General features: G+C 41.5%; 1 protein-coding gene across 3 annotated transcripts in view; it reads left to right on the top strand.

Annotated features, from left to right (window-relative positions):
• The window catches only part of RARB (retinoic acid receptor beta), a 783,867-nt gene that overhangs the window by 641,937 nt on the left and 122,361 nt on the right, over positions 1-19,569 (top strand). For all 3 annotated transcript variants that reach the window (XM_037845929.1, XM_037845938.1, XM_037845948.1), the window contains one exon: positions 8,314-8,455. In XM_037845929.1, coding sequence (XP_037701857.1) covers positions 8,314-8,455 — 142 coding nt within the window. The remainder of the gene's footprint in view (positions 1-8,313; positions 8,456-19,569) is intronic.

The following is a 19,569-nucleotide window of genomic DNA, read 5'->3' on the forward strand; positions in this document are numbered from 1 at the left end:
CCAACTCTGGGACCCTGTCTTGGCTGGGATTTTCTTTCTTTCTTTTTTTTTTCCAACTGTACCCCTTGGGACAACTCGGCTTTCTTGTTTGGAGTCTGAGTTTTGTGTGGCTTTCCTTTCGTGGCTCCCAGCTTGGCCCCCTCCCTAACTTGACTTGTTCCGTGTTCTTTGCGTTGCAGTCACACACACCCTCCCTGCTTAGGAGGAAACTCTGTTGGTCATCAAAATACTAGGCTGTTTTTTTTACTTTCTCCCTCCCTCTCACCCATTGTATTTCAGTGGGGTGAAAAGGTCTTCTCTTTTCTCTTTCTCCCCCCAGATCTCGCTATTTATAAATTTCCAACATTGTCACGCATAGACTTCCACTCGCTGGGGAGGGTGTTTTTTGTTTGTTTAAGGCAACGTGTTTCCTGGTCTGAAAACCACGTTTCCCAGTGTAGCCGTGATGGGATTATTCCGTGCTCACCTCCTACTGGCAGAATCTTTGATTCTGGCTGGAAATGGGATTTTGGCAGCTCTGCACATGCCTGGGGTCGCAGTTCACTGTGCTCCAGCCTTGCTAGATGGGGGAATAACTACCTAGGGCAGTCATCTGTTACCTTTATTTTTAATTGTGGTGAAATTCATATCACATAAAATTAACCATTTTAAAGTGAACAGTTCAGTGGCATTTAGTGCATTCACACTGTTGTTCAACCACCACCTCTATCTAGTTCCAAAACATTTTCATCATCCCAGAATAAAACCCCATACCCACTAGGCAGTCACTCTTCATTCCCCCCACAACCCCTGCCTCTACCCCTTGGCAATCTGCTTCTGTCTCTATGGTGTTACCTGTTCTGGACATTTCATAGAAATGGAATCATATAATATGTGATGTTTTGTGTCAAGCTTCTTTCACTTTGCGTTTTTCTAAGGGTCATCCATGTTATAGCATGTGTCAGTACTTCATTCTTTTTTTTTTTTTTGACTCTTACTTTAGTAACATATGTACAACTCGGAGTTCCCATTTTAATAACTTTCAGGTATACAATTCAGAAGTATTAATTACATTCAGAATATTGTGCTACCGTCATCGATACCCATTCCCTCAACTTTTTTGTCACCTCCAGCAGAAACTGTACACCCAATAAGCAGTAGCTTCCCCTTCCCCTTCCCATACACCCTCCCTACCTCCACTACCCCTGGTATCCTATCACCTGCTTCTTCTAGGCATTTCATATAAGCAAGATCATACAATGTTTGTCTTTTTGTGTCTAGCTTATTTCATTAAAATGATGTCTTCAAGGTTCATCCATGTTGTGGGATGCATCAAAACTTCATTCTTTTTTATGACTGAATAATATTCCATCACATATATACATCACCCATTGTTTGTCTATTCACCCATTGATGGACATTTGGATTTGGTTACCTTTGATGTGAGGTTACCTTTGATGTGAGGTTAGGTTCATTTTCTTTTAATGAACAAAGAAAAGTGACTAAGTAATGCACCTCACTTTCTTTCCTTTTCTTCCCCTTTGCAAAGAGGAATTACCCCTTTGAACTTCACATGAGATGGAAATTAACTATGCTATAGCCCAATGCAAATAGATGGGATTCCCACACTGTTTCCAGATGTGAATTTCTCCTGACCCAATGCTTTTTGTATGACTAAATATGGTGTCACATTGCCTAAAAAGAAAGAAAAAAGTATTTTACTTAGTGCCTTTCTTCAAAGGTTCTTGATGCATTCCACACGTTAAACATGGTGTAAATGGCTTCCATTTAAAACATCACAGTTTGAATTCTTACATGCAACTTTATGATTAAACATAATTCAACAAATTGCACTGTTATTTTAAAAAAGTAAAGCTTCTTGGTCTATACCCTGCCCAGACACAAGGGCAGGCTCAGGGTTTTATATGTTTGTATTGATGCCCAGTGCTCAATATCTGCTTTTACTATGTGTTAAATGAATGCATGATGAAATCAGTGATGCACAGCTCCCTGAATAATCTTCACAGAATATAATTCTGACCCTCGCACTCTGCTGCACAGAAGAGTGTTATGCCTCCTATTAAATGTCAAATAGCTTGTAAACTCCTTGGAGTGGCCTTCAAGACCTTCTTCAATCTGAACATCAACCTGCTTTTCAAACTGTGTCGTTCACCAACCCCACCCCTATCAGTCATGTCTCTTCCAGCCAGGACTTCTGGCCCTTCCCTAAATTTCCTCACCTCTTCCTGATCTCTTCTGCTTGCCCATGATGTTGCCCTTGGGGGAGAGTCTGCCATTCAAAGCCTACACTTTCTTCAGAGCTGGGATCATACCCATTCCCTTCTACCTCCTTTAAATTCCCATGTTCTTCATTTACTCAACAAATATTTTTTGTGTGCCTTCTATGTCCCAGGTACCATTCTGGGCGCTTTTCACTGTTTGCCTCCATTAATGTTCTCATCACATGGCTTAGTCACATCATCTACTATAGAGTGTTCCCTTGACTTATCGTTCCTGGTAGATTGAAAAAGGGCAGGGACCACACTATCTTTATCTTTGTGTGCCCCGAGAGTGCCCACCAAATCCACCCCAGTTAGTTGGCATTGAATGAATGAATCAACAAGCGAATGAATGCATGGGTAATTACAGAGATGACCTTTGGAATCGTGAGGTTGTCCTTTCTCAGTAGCCTATTTTGTTCAAGGATTCAGAACAATGTTCTATCCTTTTTTGGGAATCTGGAATTTAAACACAAAATGTACGTTGGAAATTGTCCAGAAGAAAGTATTGAGAAAGGGGGTAAGTCAAAACAATAGCTACCATTCATTGGCACTTACTATGTGCCAGGCATTGTATTAAACACTTTGCATGTCTTTCCTAATCAGATACACACAGTAATCCCCTGAAGCATGTACTGTTATTATCCCCATTTTACAGATGAGGAAATTGAGGCCTTGCTATAACTCATCCAAAGTTATGCAGATAGTAACAGGCAGAGAGAGAGTTCAAATTCACATGTGTCTGACTAAAGCCTAATTCTTAACCACTAGGGCAGTATCTACACCCTCCTCCACCAATCATTGTGTGTGGGGGGTGGGGGGTGGAGGGTGGAAAATAGTATGTGTGATAACATTTGAACACTGGAAGTTGAGGCTGGATCCATGTATGGAAAAAAACTACAAGATTTAGAGAAATGATTTGAGAGTATTAGAGGAGAGAGGGTAGCCCAACTTAATCCATATTAAAATATGTAGAAGGAACAGAGATGAGCCATTTTTTCCACATCCCTTATAGATTTGAGATTTAAGACTAGTCTATCAAGGAAATTATTAATTTTTAGGTCTTTAGGTACAAGTGAATATTTAGGCATAGGAGAGAGTTATATTTCCTTTTGATTCAGGATTGTTCTGCACTGTAGGTAATAAGGGATGAATTAAAGCAATGTTGCCCCACAATCTGGGTAGGGTATGGGTTTTCCATGATTATTACTAAGACATGAACCTAATGCTTCTAATGCACATGCAGCCTTCTCTGCATGTGAATTTTTTTTTTTTTTTTTGCATCTTTGTGGACTTCAGTTCTTTGATAGCAAGAGTAGAAGAGTATGAAGTGAGATGGGTTGAAAACTTCATGATTCAGAAACACTTTATTCCCTTTGTGATTCAGAATTATCTTCTTGATCCAGTAACTAGATTGTTAATTGTGTTACTGGTCTTGACTATCACAAACAACAGAAGTCATGATTAAGCAATAGAAGCCATGATTGACTAACCTGATTACAACCCAAATCGGGGGTCTTCTACAAACTTCAGAGAAATCTGGTTGCTTACCTTCTTTAGTACAGATAATATCATCCTCAAGGAATACATTTAATATTGAGGAATATTTTATGGACTTAAGGTATAATAAATCCACAACTATCTCCCTGGCTCTGGTGTTTATAGCTGAGGTCTTCATCATTCATTCATTCAATCAACAATTATATATTGACTGTTCTGTCTCATGTTCTTCTCTGAAGACAGGAGATCCCTGAGGATATTTATCTGGTACCATTTGAGTAAGCGTTGAAATTCTGAAATACTTTCCTACTAGTTGGTAAATAGCCATTTTCTTGGTCCACCCCCCACCCCCACCCTCCATCTCCCTGCCCCATCCAAGTGCCACTGTCCTAATCCCAGGGAAGCCACGTTGGGTTCACCCTAAGGTACACCTGGCCCCCACCAACCTGCTGCTCCAGTCCCTGGGCATCAGCCTCTAGCCCCCCTCTTCTCCTCTGTCAGGGAGGTCTGGATCCTAACAAGAAGACAGCTTGCTGGGTGGTGGCCCTGTGGCACTCTAATGGGGAAGTCACAATGTCTGGGGCTGTGACCACTGGCCAGAGGCTGGCATGCCCCTGTGTTGCCCAGGCAACCTCTGAAGTGGAAAGTTTAATATTTTGAATAACATCCTTGAATAGGTGTAATATAGAAGGAAAGAGCAAACTACTGAGATTGTGTAGAAGATGAAATATTCATTTGTATTTGGATCAGTCAGAGAAGTCTTTTCTAGATGAGGTCATGAAAGTCTTGAAGATTGCATAGAAGTTTCCTGGATTTACGAGGGGAAAAGGATATTCTGGGAAAAGAAAGAGTAAAATTGTGATATCATCAGCCCAAGACTTGGTGTCAGATAACCAGGCCTTAAGGTTTACAGCCACAAGCCCTTGGGCCAGTTACTGGAGCATTCTAGCTTCAAGTTTGTGTTTGTGTAATTCCAGCCATAGATTCTTGAGGTCCCTCACAGAGGTGTCGTATTGGCACAATTCTAAGATAAACTTAAGGCCATCTGAAAACCTTCTTGTTCCTGTCCTTTAAGCCCCAGGCTGGTCCCAGGAAGTGGCCATTCTTGCCCATGCAGGCGGGGGCTGTCGTTCCCTAGTCTTCAAACACCTGTGTCCTCCTTGGCCATTTTCTTTGACCATGGAAACCCTCTCATCTTCATTCTCAAGCCATCCCAACTCATCACTCCTTGGCATCCTGACACACTTGGAATCCCAGAAATTTACAACTGGAAAAGACCTTGGAAATAAGTTGTCCAGGCTCTCATTTAGCCCCATAGTTGTTGTGACCTGCCCAAGCCACGCAGTGGTCCTGAGGCTGCAGCCCGGCCCTCTCAGCTCCCAGTCCAGGAATATTTCTCTACTACATCCTACCTCCTTTCTCCCCTCAACTTGATCCTCCCTTGGAACCAGATCCTTCCTCTTCACATGCTCAGCTTTTCCATCCTTTACCCCCCAGACCTATTCCCACCCCATCCAATGGCTTCAAGAACTCTCACACCTGAACTTAGCACTTCTAAAGCCCATATATATATATATATGGCAAGGTTTTGATCATAGTTTTGTTTCCCAAAGTATGGGGCTCCTAATTTTAGGTGAGACAGGTTCATAGCTTTAAATCACATTGAATCACTTATTGAGAAACTTTTCTCTGAATTCCTTTAAGAGAAAGTTTCAAGTCAGTGCTGAGATGCCTCTAATGCTTGCTAAGCTCCCTTTTTAGCAAAGAGTGAGCAGGCCTTTAGCAGATCCTGTATCCAGTTAGAGCAAAATAACCTCTGATTATTGTACTGCTTTACTTTCATTTTATTTACTTCATGAGTGTCTTCTGATACTGACACAGTTAATGCCAGTTTTCCAATTAACATAAAGATGAAAAATTTCATCTTTAAGTATTATAAGTATTGTTAAAATAAAAGGAGGCAACCTTCATAAAAATAGTAGATAAATACAGTTCAGGGGGGAAGTGGATATGGCCAAACTCACACACACATGGTCCTTAAAACAGTGTTCTACAAGGGAGCAAGGTTTATATAACAATTCATATCGACGGGGCAGAAGAAGTATTTGTAGAATGCAAACCTCTCTCTGGCCTGGGAGGGCATTTCTGTTTACCCAACCCATGTATGAAAATACCTCACAGCATATATTTTAGTCAGCAAATATTCTACCATGGTAGAAATGATTTACTGAAACTTAGACCTTCTCCTGAAATCCAGCCAAAAATCTGATTTGGAAAACCAAGAAGTCCTATTTAGTTTCTGCTGTCATTGTTACTGAACCACCCTGACTGAATAATTAGTAACATATAAAGTTCTTTCATTCTCTCTTCTTCTTTCATTTGAGCATCATGAGATTGTTTTTCTCTCTTCCACAGTCACTCACTACGAATTTGCTGAACTGAAATTCAGCTTTTAATAAATGGAGGAGGTCACCTTTGTCCATGCCTCACTTTCTTCACACATGCCAAAAAGACTGTATCTTCCATCCAGTCAGGTGTTTCTTGGCAGGAGAGCAGTGGAAGTTTCTGTAAATTGAGTTTGTACATCTGACTGCCAAAAGTGTCCTGTAGATATTTTTTGCAGGGAAAGATGTGTTTTGAGGTGACCACTGTACACAGATCCTTTTAGAGTTTCAAAATATTTGTAACATATTATTTTAGATTGTGAGCGTATATGTAGCTCCAGAGCTACAAAAATAAACTGTGTTTTCTTGGAAAATGCTTATGTCTAGGATAGGTGACAGGAGTTGCAACCTTACACAAGATTTCCAGACATTCACCATTGAACCATGTCAGTAAAAATATGTTTATTTAGACATTAAGATCCTAGGGTGCCCACATAAATATCCTAAACAATATGCGTTACAAAAGCTTTCTTTGTTAATGTGCTTTAGTTTTGAATCTTTTTAGTTCTGGCTCCTGGAGTGTTAATGCATTATAGGGAAAGGGGAACTCAGATGTCAAGTCTTATTTTCTGTTCAATACATTTGGTAATGTATTTCTCACATTTAAGAGAGTTGTTTCTAATGTAGGTAAAATTCACATCACAATTCATAAGCTCCTTGCTTTTAATAGCTATATCACTGTGAGGTCCTTTACTGTTGGGCAATTAGGAGATAGAAAAGACAGCAGGTGTATCCTTCACTAGCTATTCATTCATCTTTATACTCAAAAAGCATCACTTGATTATCCATTGTCCGTAAAGTAGAATGGTAGAAATGAGGAGTTCAAAGAGAAAGTCAGGAACCCCAATGCTTGAGGAGCTTAAAGTCTGCGTTTCTTTCATCAGTGTTTCACAAAAATCATGATCAATTGCTTCTTTTGTAAAAATAAAATTTTCAATAAAGTTAGAAAACCTCTCATTCAAATATGCAGTAAGCACATGTCAAAGATTTATTTAACCCATAAATGAGGGAAACAGTAGGATGAAAAAGCTGGTTCAAAGGAGGATATATAAGAAAAATAATCTAGGTAGGTAGAGGAGAGAAAAATAGATAGACGGATATGGTAAAAGGAAAAAACACTGGTATAAGATTGCAAAGTTACTTACAAAATTGGTTAATGTTCTACAGGGCAATAAAACAATAAGCTTTGGGTTATGTTTTCTACTGGATAGAAATCCTAGTAACTTACCAGTCTGCTACAGTCTTTACAGACTGGGTCTAATCAATGGTACAAGGCAAGTCGAAGTTACTTTTCCCTGGAACATCAGATGACTCTTAGGTGGACTTCTCAGTCAGTGCTGTAGGACAGCACTGCCCAAAAGAACTTTCTACAATGATGAAAATATTATATAAATATCTGTGCTGTCCAATATGGTAGCCAGTAGCCATGTGTGGCTACCCAGAACTTAAAATATGACTAGTGCAACAGAGGAACCAAATTTTTTATTTTATTTAATCATATTTAAATTTTGATTTAAATAGCCACGTGTGACTAGTGGCTGCCATATGGTACAGGACAACCATTAAATTTTTCTACCTTGTTTCTAATTTTGGATAATTTTTTCTTAACACTTCGTAAATTAAATCCTATTTTAAATAATGTAACAGAAGCTAAATATGTAAGAGAACTCAGAAAAGACTGCTTTGAAAGGACCTAATTCTTTCATGAAGCAAATAATTTATTTTGCAAATGCAAAGCCTCATATGCAGTTTCTTGATAGTGGGCTGCCTTGAAATCTTTCTGGCCAGCAAGGGAACTGATAATGAAGCTAAGCCTATTTGTAGGGAACCCAATTCTGCATTATGGTTTCCAAGTGAATCTTCTTGGTATTAATTTTCCCTTAGTGGGATAGTAATGACCATGTCAAGTTTTGATTAAAAAGGTCTTTCTGGTTGGCAACAAAGGGAGGGCCGACCGTTAATATGTCACAGGGGTTAAAATAAGTTAACTTTTCTGCTGCCAACATTTTGTTACTCAAAAAGAGCAATCGATGTGTTGATAAGGCTGGCTTTGATTTCTCACGAAACTCAATTGCTTTACTTAGTTTCCTCATCTTCTTGCTTGCTTGCAGGGTTTTTTCCGCAGAAGTATTCAGAAGAACATGATTTACACTTGTCACCGAGATAAGAACTGTGTTATTAATAAAGTCACCAGGAATCGATGCCAGTATTGTCGACTCCAGAAGTGCTTTGAAGTGGGAATGTCCAAAGAATGTAAGTGGCGTCTCAAAGACATTTTTTTCCTATTTGCCTTATCTATAAATATGATTTGCTCCACTTCCAACATCAAATTGTGGAGGACATCATGTGGAATTCAAACATGACACTAATGATACATAGTCAAGGGTAGGTGTCAACAGAGATGACACAAAAATAGAATAACTGTGCAGATTTTCAGATGAAATTTGGCAGTTGGTCAAAAGGCGGGAGTTGGGTGTCATGGATGGCAGATTGGTATTCCAGGGCTGGTACCAACTTACAGTGTGTGCTTAAGCATGTCACACAGCTGGTCAGATCTCCATTTCCTCATCTTCACAATGGGAAGAAGGATTTTGCCCCTATAAGTGAGGATAAAATGAGAGGAGAGGCTTGAATGTTAACATCAGTAGCAATCTGCTGTTCTTTGGCGGGGAGTGGGGCGCGGAAGGACCAGTAACTTTTGTTGTGGAAGAACATTTAGGAAATGGGGCCTTGGTCTTTTTCCAAACTTGACTTAGCCTTTCTCCTTTGAGCTGTCCCCTCTTCCAAACAGTAATCAATTTCTTAATGCAAAGGAAAGTATTTTAATATATTAGAAATTGGTTGGTGGTGCACAGACATCTGAGAATAGAGATTTTAAATGTATATGATTTAATACAGAGTATATACACCAGAAAAAATTTCATTGCTTGTATTATCTCTTTGGTGCTTTCTAATGTAGGGAACCACAAAGTGGTAGGTAAGTGGCTTGGCTCGGGCAGGCCTGAGAAAGACATAGGGGTGTGTGACGGGCGTAGATTTCTGCTTCCTCATTCATTCCATCACTTGGGGGTGCGGTGAAGGCCCACTGGGTGTGAGGCACTGGGCTTGGTGCTGTGTGAGGATTCTGAAGCTACGTGAGAACTGATGCTGCCCTCCAAGCGTGTGGGATGGAAGCCAGGCACCCAACCATGATCCTACAACGGGGCTGGAAGGATTATGTTACAAGTCAAGGGTTCCTAGGCTTTGGAAATAGGAATCATGGCCATGGGGGAAAGCCTGACTGAAGAGGGTGAGCCCCTGTCACCAAGCAGCATTACTGTGAGGGTCTCAGCTGGGAGACTGGCCCTCTACCGAGAGCTGCTATGCAGAGATTGTGGTGGATATTTTTTGGTAGCTTCCTCAGCATCCATCCCAAACTTTCACCTTTCCTAACTGTACCCAGATTTTAGTTCACTTTTTCCTTTCGGGGTTCTGACTTAAGGAAAAATTTCAGGGTTGGTATCAACTCAGCTGACTCAGGCCAGTCAGCATATCCCATGCGCCGACCACAGTCATTGGTCTGAGGCATGGACATGTAACCCAGGCTGCTCCAACAAGAGTGACGTTAAGACTTGCTTAGGACACTGAAACAGAAATGTCCTCCCTTCCAATGCATGTGAACAAGGAGGCAAGTAGCCCCAAGTGCCGCTGGCAGCTGTTCTCCAGCCCTGAGGGAAGTCTCCTGGAGGGTAAAGCAGTCTCTGTGGATTGAAGAGTGGACAGACAGACAGACAGAAATTTGGCCCTTAATGGCATTGCTGAGTTCCTGATGTCTCTGGCTGCAGATCATTTAGCTCCATTTGCCAAGGAGTACCGTTTAAGGAAGTTTGATTTGGAGTAACTGTTCATATTTAGAGTCCTGAGGAACAAGAATGAATGGGGCCATCAGCAGAGAGGCATCCTGCCTGTGCCATCCTTCTCTAGAGGGTCGTCTTCCTCTGGGTGCTCTGTCTGCAGATGATGGTCACTTGACCACATTTCATCCCACTGAACTTTAGAGCTGTTGAACTATTCGAAATCACTGAATGTGGAGATATGAAGCCAATACTCAGTTCAGGCCCCAAATCCTACCATTGAAGAGAAAAGCATGATGTTGACCCGGGTGAGCCAAATTATTTATATGTGTAAGTGAGAACCACAGGATGATCACCTAATGCCTCATTCTTGGTCTGACGTTCCATAGGCATGGATGTCATGCTGCATTTCTGTGGGAGAATTTCAGTTCAGGGTGAAATGATAAACGAGTAAGCCAGATGTGGACTCTAGGAAAATCAGTACTTTTGCATTTATTTTGCGTGGGCTGGAGACCCATTTCCTGCTTACATTACTTAAAACCCATATCCTGCTGCTCTGGAAAAACTGGCAGCTTGGTTGGCAATTAAAAAAAATAACGTTTACACCCACAGGAAAACTCTCGTCTCAACCCTCAAGGAACGTATCACCTTAATTAGAAAATGGGACCACTGTGTCCAAGTATACAAAAATAAATATATTTTTGTTAGAAGGAAATTGGAGGGGAAGAAATAAACCTTTGGAGGGTAGGGATTGAGAGTCTAGTTGAGTATTTCTAAAGTTGAAACAGAAGGAAGCAGGAAAATATGAGAATCAGTAACCAATTATACCATAGTATATGCAAGTGAAACAAACCCAAGAAAAATAGATACTTGTGGAACACTAGAACTGAAAAGGGATCTTAGAGATTGATTTCACTCACCTCTCTCATTTGACATACAAGTACACTAGGACCCAGAAAGATGAAACGTTTTTCCCAGCAATCCGCAACTGGCTAAAGGTAGAACCAAGACAGCAATTCAAGTCTGACCTCTCTTCTTGCAATGCTTTCTCTGTATGATGAGATTAATAAGATTCACATGAGTTTCAAGTATCAGTTCCCTTCATAGGGCACATCAATTCATTTGTATTTGTCAGAACTCTTTTGATGCAAATGACAGAAACTCACCTCAAATTCATTTATACTGTGAAGAAGAAGAAAAAATATAAAACTGGAGGACAAAAAAAAACACCCCACATTCGTATTACAGAAATAATAATAGCTAATGACAGGGTGTTTTCTAGGTCAGGCACTGCACTAACCACTTTAATGCTTTCTCATTAGATCCTCGCAACAATTCTATGACATAAGTTAGTTATGGTCCCCTCCCCCCTTTTTTGGTAAATACAGAAGCTGAGGCACAGAGAGGTTAATTAACCTATTCAAGGTAACACATCTAAATAAGGGGCAGCACTGGGATTTGGACTCAAGTAGTTTGATTGCAAAGTCTGTACTTAAACTGCAGTATATATTGTATCCTATAAAAAGCAGGTTTTAAAAATCTGAGTTCTCATAACTTTTCCACACTGTTTTATTGCCAGTGGTTAATAAAACAATAATCATGTCCCTTGCTCTATATTAAAGATGTACTCCCTAGAAAATCATGTACAAATTTAATTTTTATAGATCAGATTTTATTTTAATGGTATCTGGATGGTATCTGGAGACTTATTAGAAAAAAATCCTTTAGCATGGCCCACTAGAAAAACTTGATTATTTCTTCATTCTTACAATTTCCAAGGGATTTATAGAACCAGGGGAGCCCTTTTGCAGAAGAATAGCTATCTGTCAGACCATGGAATTTGAAAATGGTCACGACAAGTGAAAAAAGTTGATTTTCAGCAGCATTCTAAACATGGTACAAAATTTATAAAGAAGTTGGGAAAGAGGGAAAGGAAGCAAAATGACAAAGTTGAGTGATGAGCTTCTGCTTGTGAGGTGGGAGGCTTGTAACATTGGCAGTAAAGGAAGGTATGTGACGAAACCTTAAAATAAAAATGAGATACAAAAAAAAAAGAAAAAATAAATGACGACATGAAATTGGTGATGGTGTTAAGAGATGTTCAGATAAGGGAGGGAGAAGGTTTAAGAGGATGCTGTTTAGAGACTGTAGGAATAAGGTGCTGGAAAGCTGGAGTTGCAGAAATTCAAATAAATAGTTTAAATCATTAAGCCAGGAGTCAGCAAACTTTTTCTAAATGGGCCAGGTAGAAAACACTTTTGGCTTTGAGGGCTACCCGATTTCTGTCACAATTACTCAGCTCTGGCATTGTGGCACAAAAGCAGTCCCTTATGTAATAAGCCAATGGGTGTGGTTGTGTTCCAGCAAACCTTTATTTACCAAAACAGGCGAGGGGCTGGATTTGGCACACAGGCCATAGTTTGTCCACTTCTGCTTTAAGTAGCTCTCCCAGAGGCCGAGTTTGTCACTTAGGGCCGCTTTGAGATCTCATCCCAGACCTCCTCCCACTCTCATATACTCATCTCCCAGCAGTAGAAACCCCAACTACCAGCCGTGCTGACCCACACCTCCCATGAGCCTCACACCTCCGTGTTTCTTCACAGGCTGATTCCTGGAATTGGGCGTCCACCTCTTCTTCAGGCGAATGCCAGTAGCCTGATTAAATGACACCTTCCCTTTGAAGTCTGCCCTGAATGCGACCACAAACTCTAGTCAGAGTTATTGATTCCTCCCCCCGTGTTCCCATAATGCTTTGCAGATACCCCCTTGAACCACACGCCTATTGTATTTTAGGGTAATTCTTCACGCACCAGTGAATCTCCCTGGCTTGATCATAAACTCCTAAAAAGCAAGCATCATGTCTTCGTCACATTTAGCCCTAGAACCTAGCATGCTGCTTTGCTTGCTGATGTTAAATTGGCCCAGTGGTTAAATACGGCCATTTAAAGGAAGCGAACCAAACCTAGCATCTCCTTGGCTTTACTTTCTGAAAATACGTCAGGCACAAAACAATTCTGGGTGTGCATCTACTCAGATCTTTGTCATTCGCTCACCTGCTGTGGTCCCAGAACAAGTTATTCAGCTTCGCTGGGGTTGTGTTTTCTACCTGAACAATAGGAACATTAGGATTGACTAACAACCCAGGCATGATGTGAGAACTGACGCTTTTAATCCTGTTTAGACAACAGTGTTTCCGCAAACTGCTTCCTGCTTCCAGCTCACTCCCCTAAAAGACATCAGATCTTCTAGTGCATTTGCCAGGAAAAAAAAAAAAGGTTGAGCTGAGCAGGCATCTTGAGTATTTGTGAGGGCCAAAGTACTGGTTAAGGTGGAGGCCCTGCAGGCCCAAGAAGGCTGAAATCGGTGGACAAGGGATGGGGTCTGGACTCATCTTTGCCAAACCTCGGTTCTTAAGAGCTCACTGATGAAAGGAGAAATCCTGGTGGATGGGCTAGAACTTGGGGTCGTGGGGTCAAAAGGACAATGGAGACAAGAATTAGGCCCGAGTCAAGACCCAAGAGCTGGATGAAGGCAGAGCAGAGGCCCCTGCTTGCTGCTAATGGGTCACCACGTTCTCACGGGCCCCTGGCCACCGAGACTGGGTGCCCCCGTTTGTAACAAAAACAGCCCTTCTCAGTCTGGAAACCACTGGCTGTTAACTCACCAAGGGAACCACTTTGCATTGTTCTTTAAGCTGTTGTTTATGTGGACTGTGCTTTTGAGTGATAGGCACAACCTGCCTTTGATTTTGTTTGAGGTGCCGTTGAGCATTTATTTCACAGCATTTTTTTCCTATGACAGTTTCATAAGTGTATTTGCAGCATAGAGCAATTGAATAATCTGATTTTAAGGGTCTCTAAGCCCTCCTTGATACCTTTTCATTTGGGATATATTGGGCTTAGAGAAAGCTTTTTATAAAGTCTCTAAATTCCGATTTATACTTTTGTCATGAACGTCCCCATGGGTGGACTAGATGGAATGAATGTGCCTTGGATGGATACTTAGACACTTCTACAGGAGGATTTTGTTTGTGTTTTTCTGAGTTTCTCTCATTTCCCCTTTAGTGTTAAACTCAAATTAAAACAAATCTTTTGGATTAAAGGCACTTAACCTCAGTTAAAATCACTTTTGTTGGTGCCCAGATTATATTGATGTGCTCATTGGTTCTACTGCTGGATTTTACTGGCTTCATAACAAGGAAATTCATATAGCAGGTTGCCCCGTGTGCTCGGGAAATTACATAAAAATCATCATCAGGGCACTTAATGTCTTTCTAATTTTAGTTTATTTCTTCATTTGTTCCTGTGCTCCATCCTCGCCTGTTACTGTGTTTCAGTGGTTCCTTGTGATCATTTTGTCTCTGCAGCAGGAATCCCCAACCTTTTCCTTTTACCCACCGCACACAAACCCCCCAAAATCCCCCTAACAGTCAACAAAAGGCACAGACTTCTTAGTTTCACGTCTAAGAATATCATAGAAGCTGGAAAATAAAAGCCTGCTGTTCCTTTCCATTTGCCACATGTTACTGTTTTCCTGCATCTGTCCCGGAACTAAAAAAAAAAACAAATTCCGCTTGGGCACCAGCAGCCCAGTGAAGTCAGTGCCACCGTGGGACTCAAAGCCCATGAACACTCAGACTGCAAAGGAAGTATTAAAATTCCTTCAGCTTTACTAACACGTTTCTCCCCCACAGCCTGGCTTCTGGAAAGGGGACACTCAGCACATTCTCACCTTAGAAAAGTGAGAAATTTCCATAACACAACAGGACAGATCAGGGGAAGGAACAAAGGACTTTGAAGGTTCAAATCCGGCCCCACCTTCTAGCTGTCTCATCTTGGGGCAGGATGTGTAACTTTGCTTCAAGTGGACTGAGCTAATTTGCAAAATGAGTATTATCATGTCAACCTTGCAGAATTGTTTTGTGCATTGGTCCTAGTTAAGTGTCATGCATTCAGCACCATGCTTGGCACACAGTAGGTGCAAAATAAATGATAGCTGTTCTCTCAGATTCTTACTCTGGTAGTGACACATGTTCTCTTTTGTGCTGCTGTTGCTGCTGCCTCAGCTGTTTTTGTTATATAACTACAGCCGTGATCCTACATCAGGAGAAGAGTGAAGGGTGGAGGCTCTATTCATTTTGAATTCTTTATAATGCCACAGTGTAGATTTACAACCCCAAAAATTATGTCACAACACTAAAAACAAAGTTCGCAAGCATAGCTTCTAAAATAAATATCCACCTTCCTCTGCTCCTGTAAACTGTGAGGCAAATGGTTCATTTGCCTGGAGATGCTGGGGCATGTGAATCAGAGAATGGGAGGGGATTCTGGTATCACAGAGTTCAGTTCCACGGGGAAACTGAACTGGGGTGTTAGAAAAGACCCCCAGCCCCTTCCTGCGTCGGTCAGCTCAAAGCAAGGCCAGCGGGGTCTCCCAGACGGTGCCACACCGAAGCCGAATGCCATGCCGAAGCCGAATGCCAAGTAGGCAAAGTCCCACCTCCCTCCCAGCAGCCTCCTTTCTCCTCTCATTTAGCACCTTCTATCTTTCCTCATGCTTTATTTGAGACTCAGTGGTCTGCCTTACCTCTGGATCCATCACCTCCCTTCTCCCAGCCAAATCTTGCCCACCCTTTGGTCTGCTTTTGCAGTCAGCCATCTAAGAGGAAAGCTGGAGAGTACATCAATGACGATATAATAGTCGATGCTCACAAAGTGCTTTCCCAACAGCATATCCTTCAAAGACGCAGGTCATTCCATGCAGCAGGTGGGACAGGAATAGCACCCTGGTTCTCAGTTTCCTGCAATTCAGAGAGGTTAACATATCTGCCTTCAAGTCACACTGCAGGCTGAAACAATGGATCTTAATTCCAAGTCTCAGTATCCTTTCAACTATACTTTGCTTTTCTAATAAGGTCTTGCATGTATTTAATGCTACAAAGTTTCAGTGTCTCCATCTGTAGTTACTCTCAAATCAAATATTGTATTGTTTACATACATGATTTTGATTTTGTATATGTACTAGTTTAATGAAGAGTTTCCCCAAGTGCAAACTCTGCACACAGTGTTATGAAATATAGGGTTAGGGAGTATTGAAATTGGTCTGGAATAATATGAGATCAGGTAGCAATAAAGGTGTTCCCTTTTCACTATTCATTCAGTCTTTCCATGAGATAATCTCAGTTTGATGCTAGTACATCCTTAATTAACACCTGTGTATCCTTTGCAAATCTCTCCTTTTAGCAGAGAGAAGACAGGTTAACTACCTACCTAGGGCTGAAGTATGCAGTTGAATTTATTTCAGGGGTCTGCACACTTTTTTTTAAATGGCCAGATAGTAAATATTTTAGACTTTGGGGGCTACTCTGAGTCTGTTACAACATCAGTTCTGCCATTTTAGCGTGAGAACTACAGGAATAAGCATGGCTTTGTTCCAGTAGACTTTATTTACAAAGGCCTGCAACCAACCTGCAGACCTTGTTTACTTTTACCCTTGCCTTCAATTTAAGGCAAATAACAATGCTATTCCTTTTACAGTAGTAATATAAATTTCTCTTTAAAATTTATTTACGAAGAAAAAATAATTTAGATCAAAATGATAAGAGTATAGTGGCTTGTGAATATGAGAAAAGTTGTGGAGGTAGTACAGGAAAGACTGAAGTTTGAGTCTTATGTGGTCAGGTGTTCCTGTATCTTAACAGAGAAACAGAATCTGGAGCCAGAGTCTGGGATCCCCACCCACAAGTGGGTAGATCTGTCATGGGAGGCATTCAAGCACCCAGGTGAACTCGTGGAGGGAATATGAGGGGCAGGGAATACCCTCAGCTTGCACTCTTTATGCCACCCCTGAAGAGGGGCAGTACAGTGCAGTCAGTTAAAGCACAGGCTGAACACCAGCCTCGGTTCAAATCCTGGCTCCACCACTTAATTAGTTCTCAGTGACCTTGGGCAGGTTGCTTAACATCTCTGTGCCTCAGTTTCCTCATCTATAACATGGAGATAACATAGTACCTACCTCATGTAGCTTTTGTGAGGAATAAATGAAGTAATATATAACAGGAGCTAAAAACACTACTTAGGGAAGTGTTAGCTATTGTTACTACCCCTTCTACTATGATAATGACCCATGCTGACCTCTAAAATATATCCTATTTGATTATTAGTATGGTCCTTAGTGACTATACAGAGTGGCTGTGATGGTTGGGTTCATGTGTCAACTTGGCCAGGTGATGGTATCCAGCCGTCTGTTCAAGCAAGTACTGGCCTAACTGTTGCTGCAAGGACATTTGTGGCTGGTTAATAAACCAACAGGCTGGTTTATTAAATCATCAGTTAATTGGCTGAAGCTGTGACTGATGACTCAACAAAGGGTGTGTCTTCCATAATGAGAGAATGCAATTGGCTGGATTTAATCCAATCAATCAGTTGAAGACTTTTAAACAAGACAGATAGAGGACCTTCACTTCTTCTTTGGCTGCCCAGCAAAGCGTTTCCTGAGGAGTTCGTCGAAGTTGCCAGTTCGTTTCCTGAGGAGTTCATCAAACATCTTCATTGGCGTTGCCAGTTTGCTGACTGCCCTATGGAATTTGGACTCGTGCATACCCACGGTTGCGTGAGTCACTTTTATAAATCTTAAATTCATAGATGTCTCTCATTGATTCTGTTTCCCTAGAGAACCCTAACTAATTCAGAGGCAAACATGCCTTCCAGTCCTTCCAGCCAAGTGGTCCATTTAAAAGCAAGAGATAGGCTTAAATTTGCAGCTTGTCCTTTGGGGTTCAGGCCTACATCCCCAAAGCAAAGTGAAGGATAGATGTAGCCAGATATAAAGTGTTGGCTCTGGGTCAAATGAGCCTGTGCTGGGATTCAGGGCCTTTCACCACTTACACAGTCAGCTCTACGCGGATCAGCATGGGCACAGGCCTGCACAGCTGTCCCAGCCTGCTCCAGCCAGCCAGGGGAATCATTTCTTGCCATGCTCCCCAAAGTGCCCTGTGCACCAGCTGCCACGCATCCCTCAGAATGCCCATCATGTGATGTGAGCTCACACCTCAGGGCTTGTCTGCTGTCCCCTCTGCCTGCAGCTCCCTTCCCCGCTTCCCCTCCCTTCTCACTCTTCCTTCAAGCTGCCTTCCTCCCACACACAGGCACAGGAAACCTCTCTAAGAGGAGGAGTATGTGTGGGTCACTCTCTCCTCTCTACAGTGTGATGTGTTGGTGGCACCTCTGTTGGGGCAACTTTCAGAGTCATAGTTATTTTGGGGATCAGGAGATATGTGTGTGTCTGAGTGTGTGAGTGAAAGAAAGAGCCAGAGAACACTAGTGAGCTCCCTGCACTGAGTCCTTTTGGAATAGCTTGTTCATAGTCAAGTGGTACTTGAGTCATGGAGTTGATGAATTAGGAGCTTTAGTCTCATCTTCCTAAGAGTTAGAGATTTCAAGCACATGAAATTAAAAATGAAACGGAAGTTCAAGAAGTCTTCAGGTCCCACTGATATAATGAGTCCATTTTTAACTTTTCCATTTTGCCTCCTTCCCTACTTTATATCTTGTGAGTAATAGTGTGTTACCCCTTTCATGACAGGAAGACCCGACATTGTTTGTTCCATGGTGGATACAGCCAGATGAAACTTGTAAATAAGTCTTATCGAAGAAGGTCTGCCTTCCTCTTATAACCATGTGCACAGGCACACACTCACACACACGCAGTATTTCATCAAATCTTAATTTGTTAGAGTACGCAATTATTTTATATACCTTCCTTTTAGTAGAAGAAACCACCACTGATTAAAATACCACACACCAAGGATTGTAAGACAGGTGGCAACTTCAGAGAGGGAGAGAAGAAAGGAGAGCGGGAGAAACCAGATATCAGCACTGAAAGAAAAAGGAAGTGCTTCACATTGTAGGCAGAAAATATTCTATGTTTTCATGCTGAACTATTTTTCATTCTGCTTTAAATAGACATTGATAAAACCTGAGTGCCCAAAGACAATCCTGAGCAGAGTTGGCTGAATAAATATGCAAGTGCTTCTAAAATAGCTAGCAGAGAGCCCTTTGTTTGGAAACAAATGTCTCTGTGAAAATAGCAACCTGAAATTCTCCCGCAGTCCTTGTATTCTGGGGCGATGAACATGGCCCTTTAAGTACCTTCTCCCAGTGACAGCAGTTCTCTGGAGGGTGGCTCCCTAAATTGCTCAATAAATCCGTGCAGAGTGCAGTTTGGAATTCACTCTTCTTGGAGTGGCATCGTGCACTTGAAACCCGTCTCTTCTCTCTCTGCCATTGCAAAATATTAGTTACTGCAGTCAGGTTATTTTTCTCATTCTTCCTTTAAAGCTGGAAAACAAAGAGTTGAGCAATTACCCAATGAACTAGATTAACGGAGACGGGTATCTTTTCAGTATGCAAACCAAGGAAAGCAAATACCCTATTTCTTCAAGAGAAGTAATGTTTGTGTCCTAAATACACATTTGATTGTCCCAACACTTCATTTTACCAGCCTAAAATACCTCCCTGATTTTTTGGATTCCTG

The sequence above is a fragment of the Choloepus didactylus genome, chromosome 1 (genome assembly GCF_015220235.1).
Source record: "Choloepus didactylus isolate mChoDid1 chromosome 1, mChoDid1.pri, whole genome shotgun sequence".
Lineage (NCBI taxonomy): Eukaryota > Metazoa > Chordata > Mammalia > Pilosa > Megalonychidae > Choloepus > Choloepus didactylus.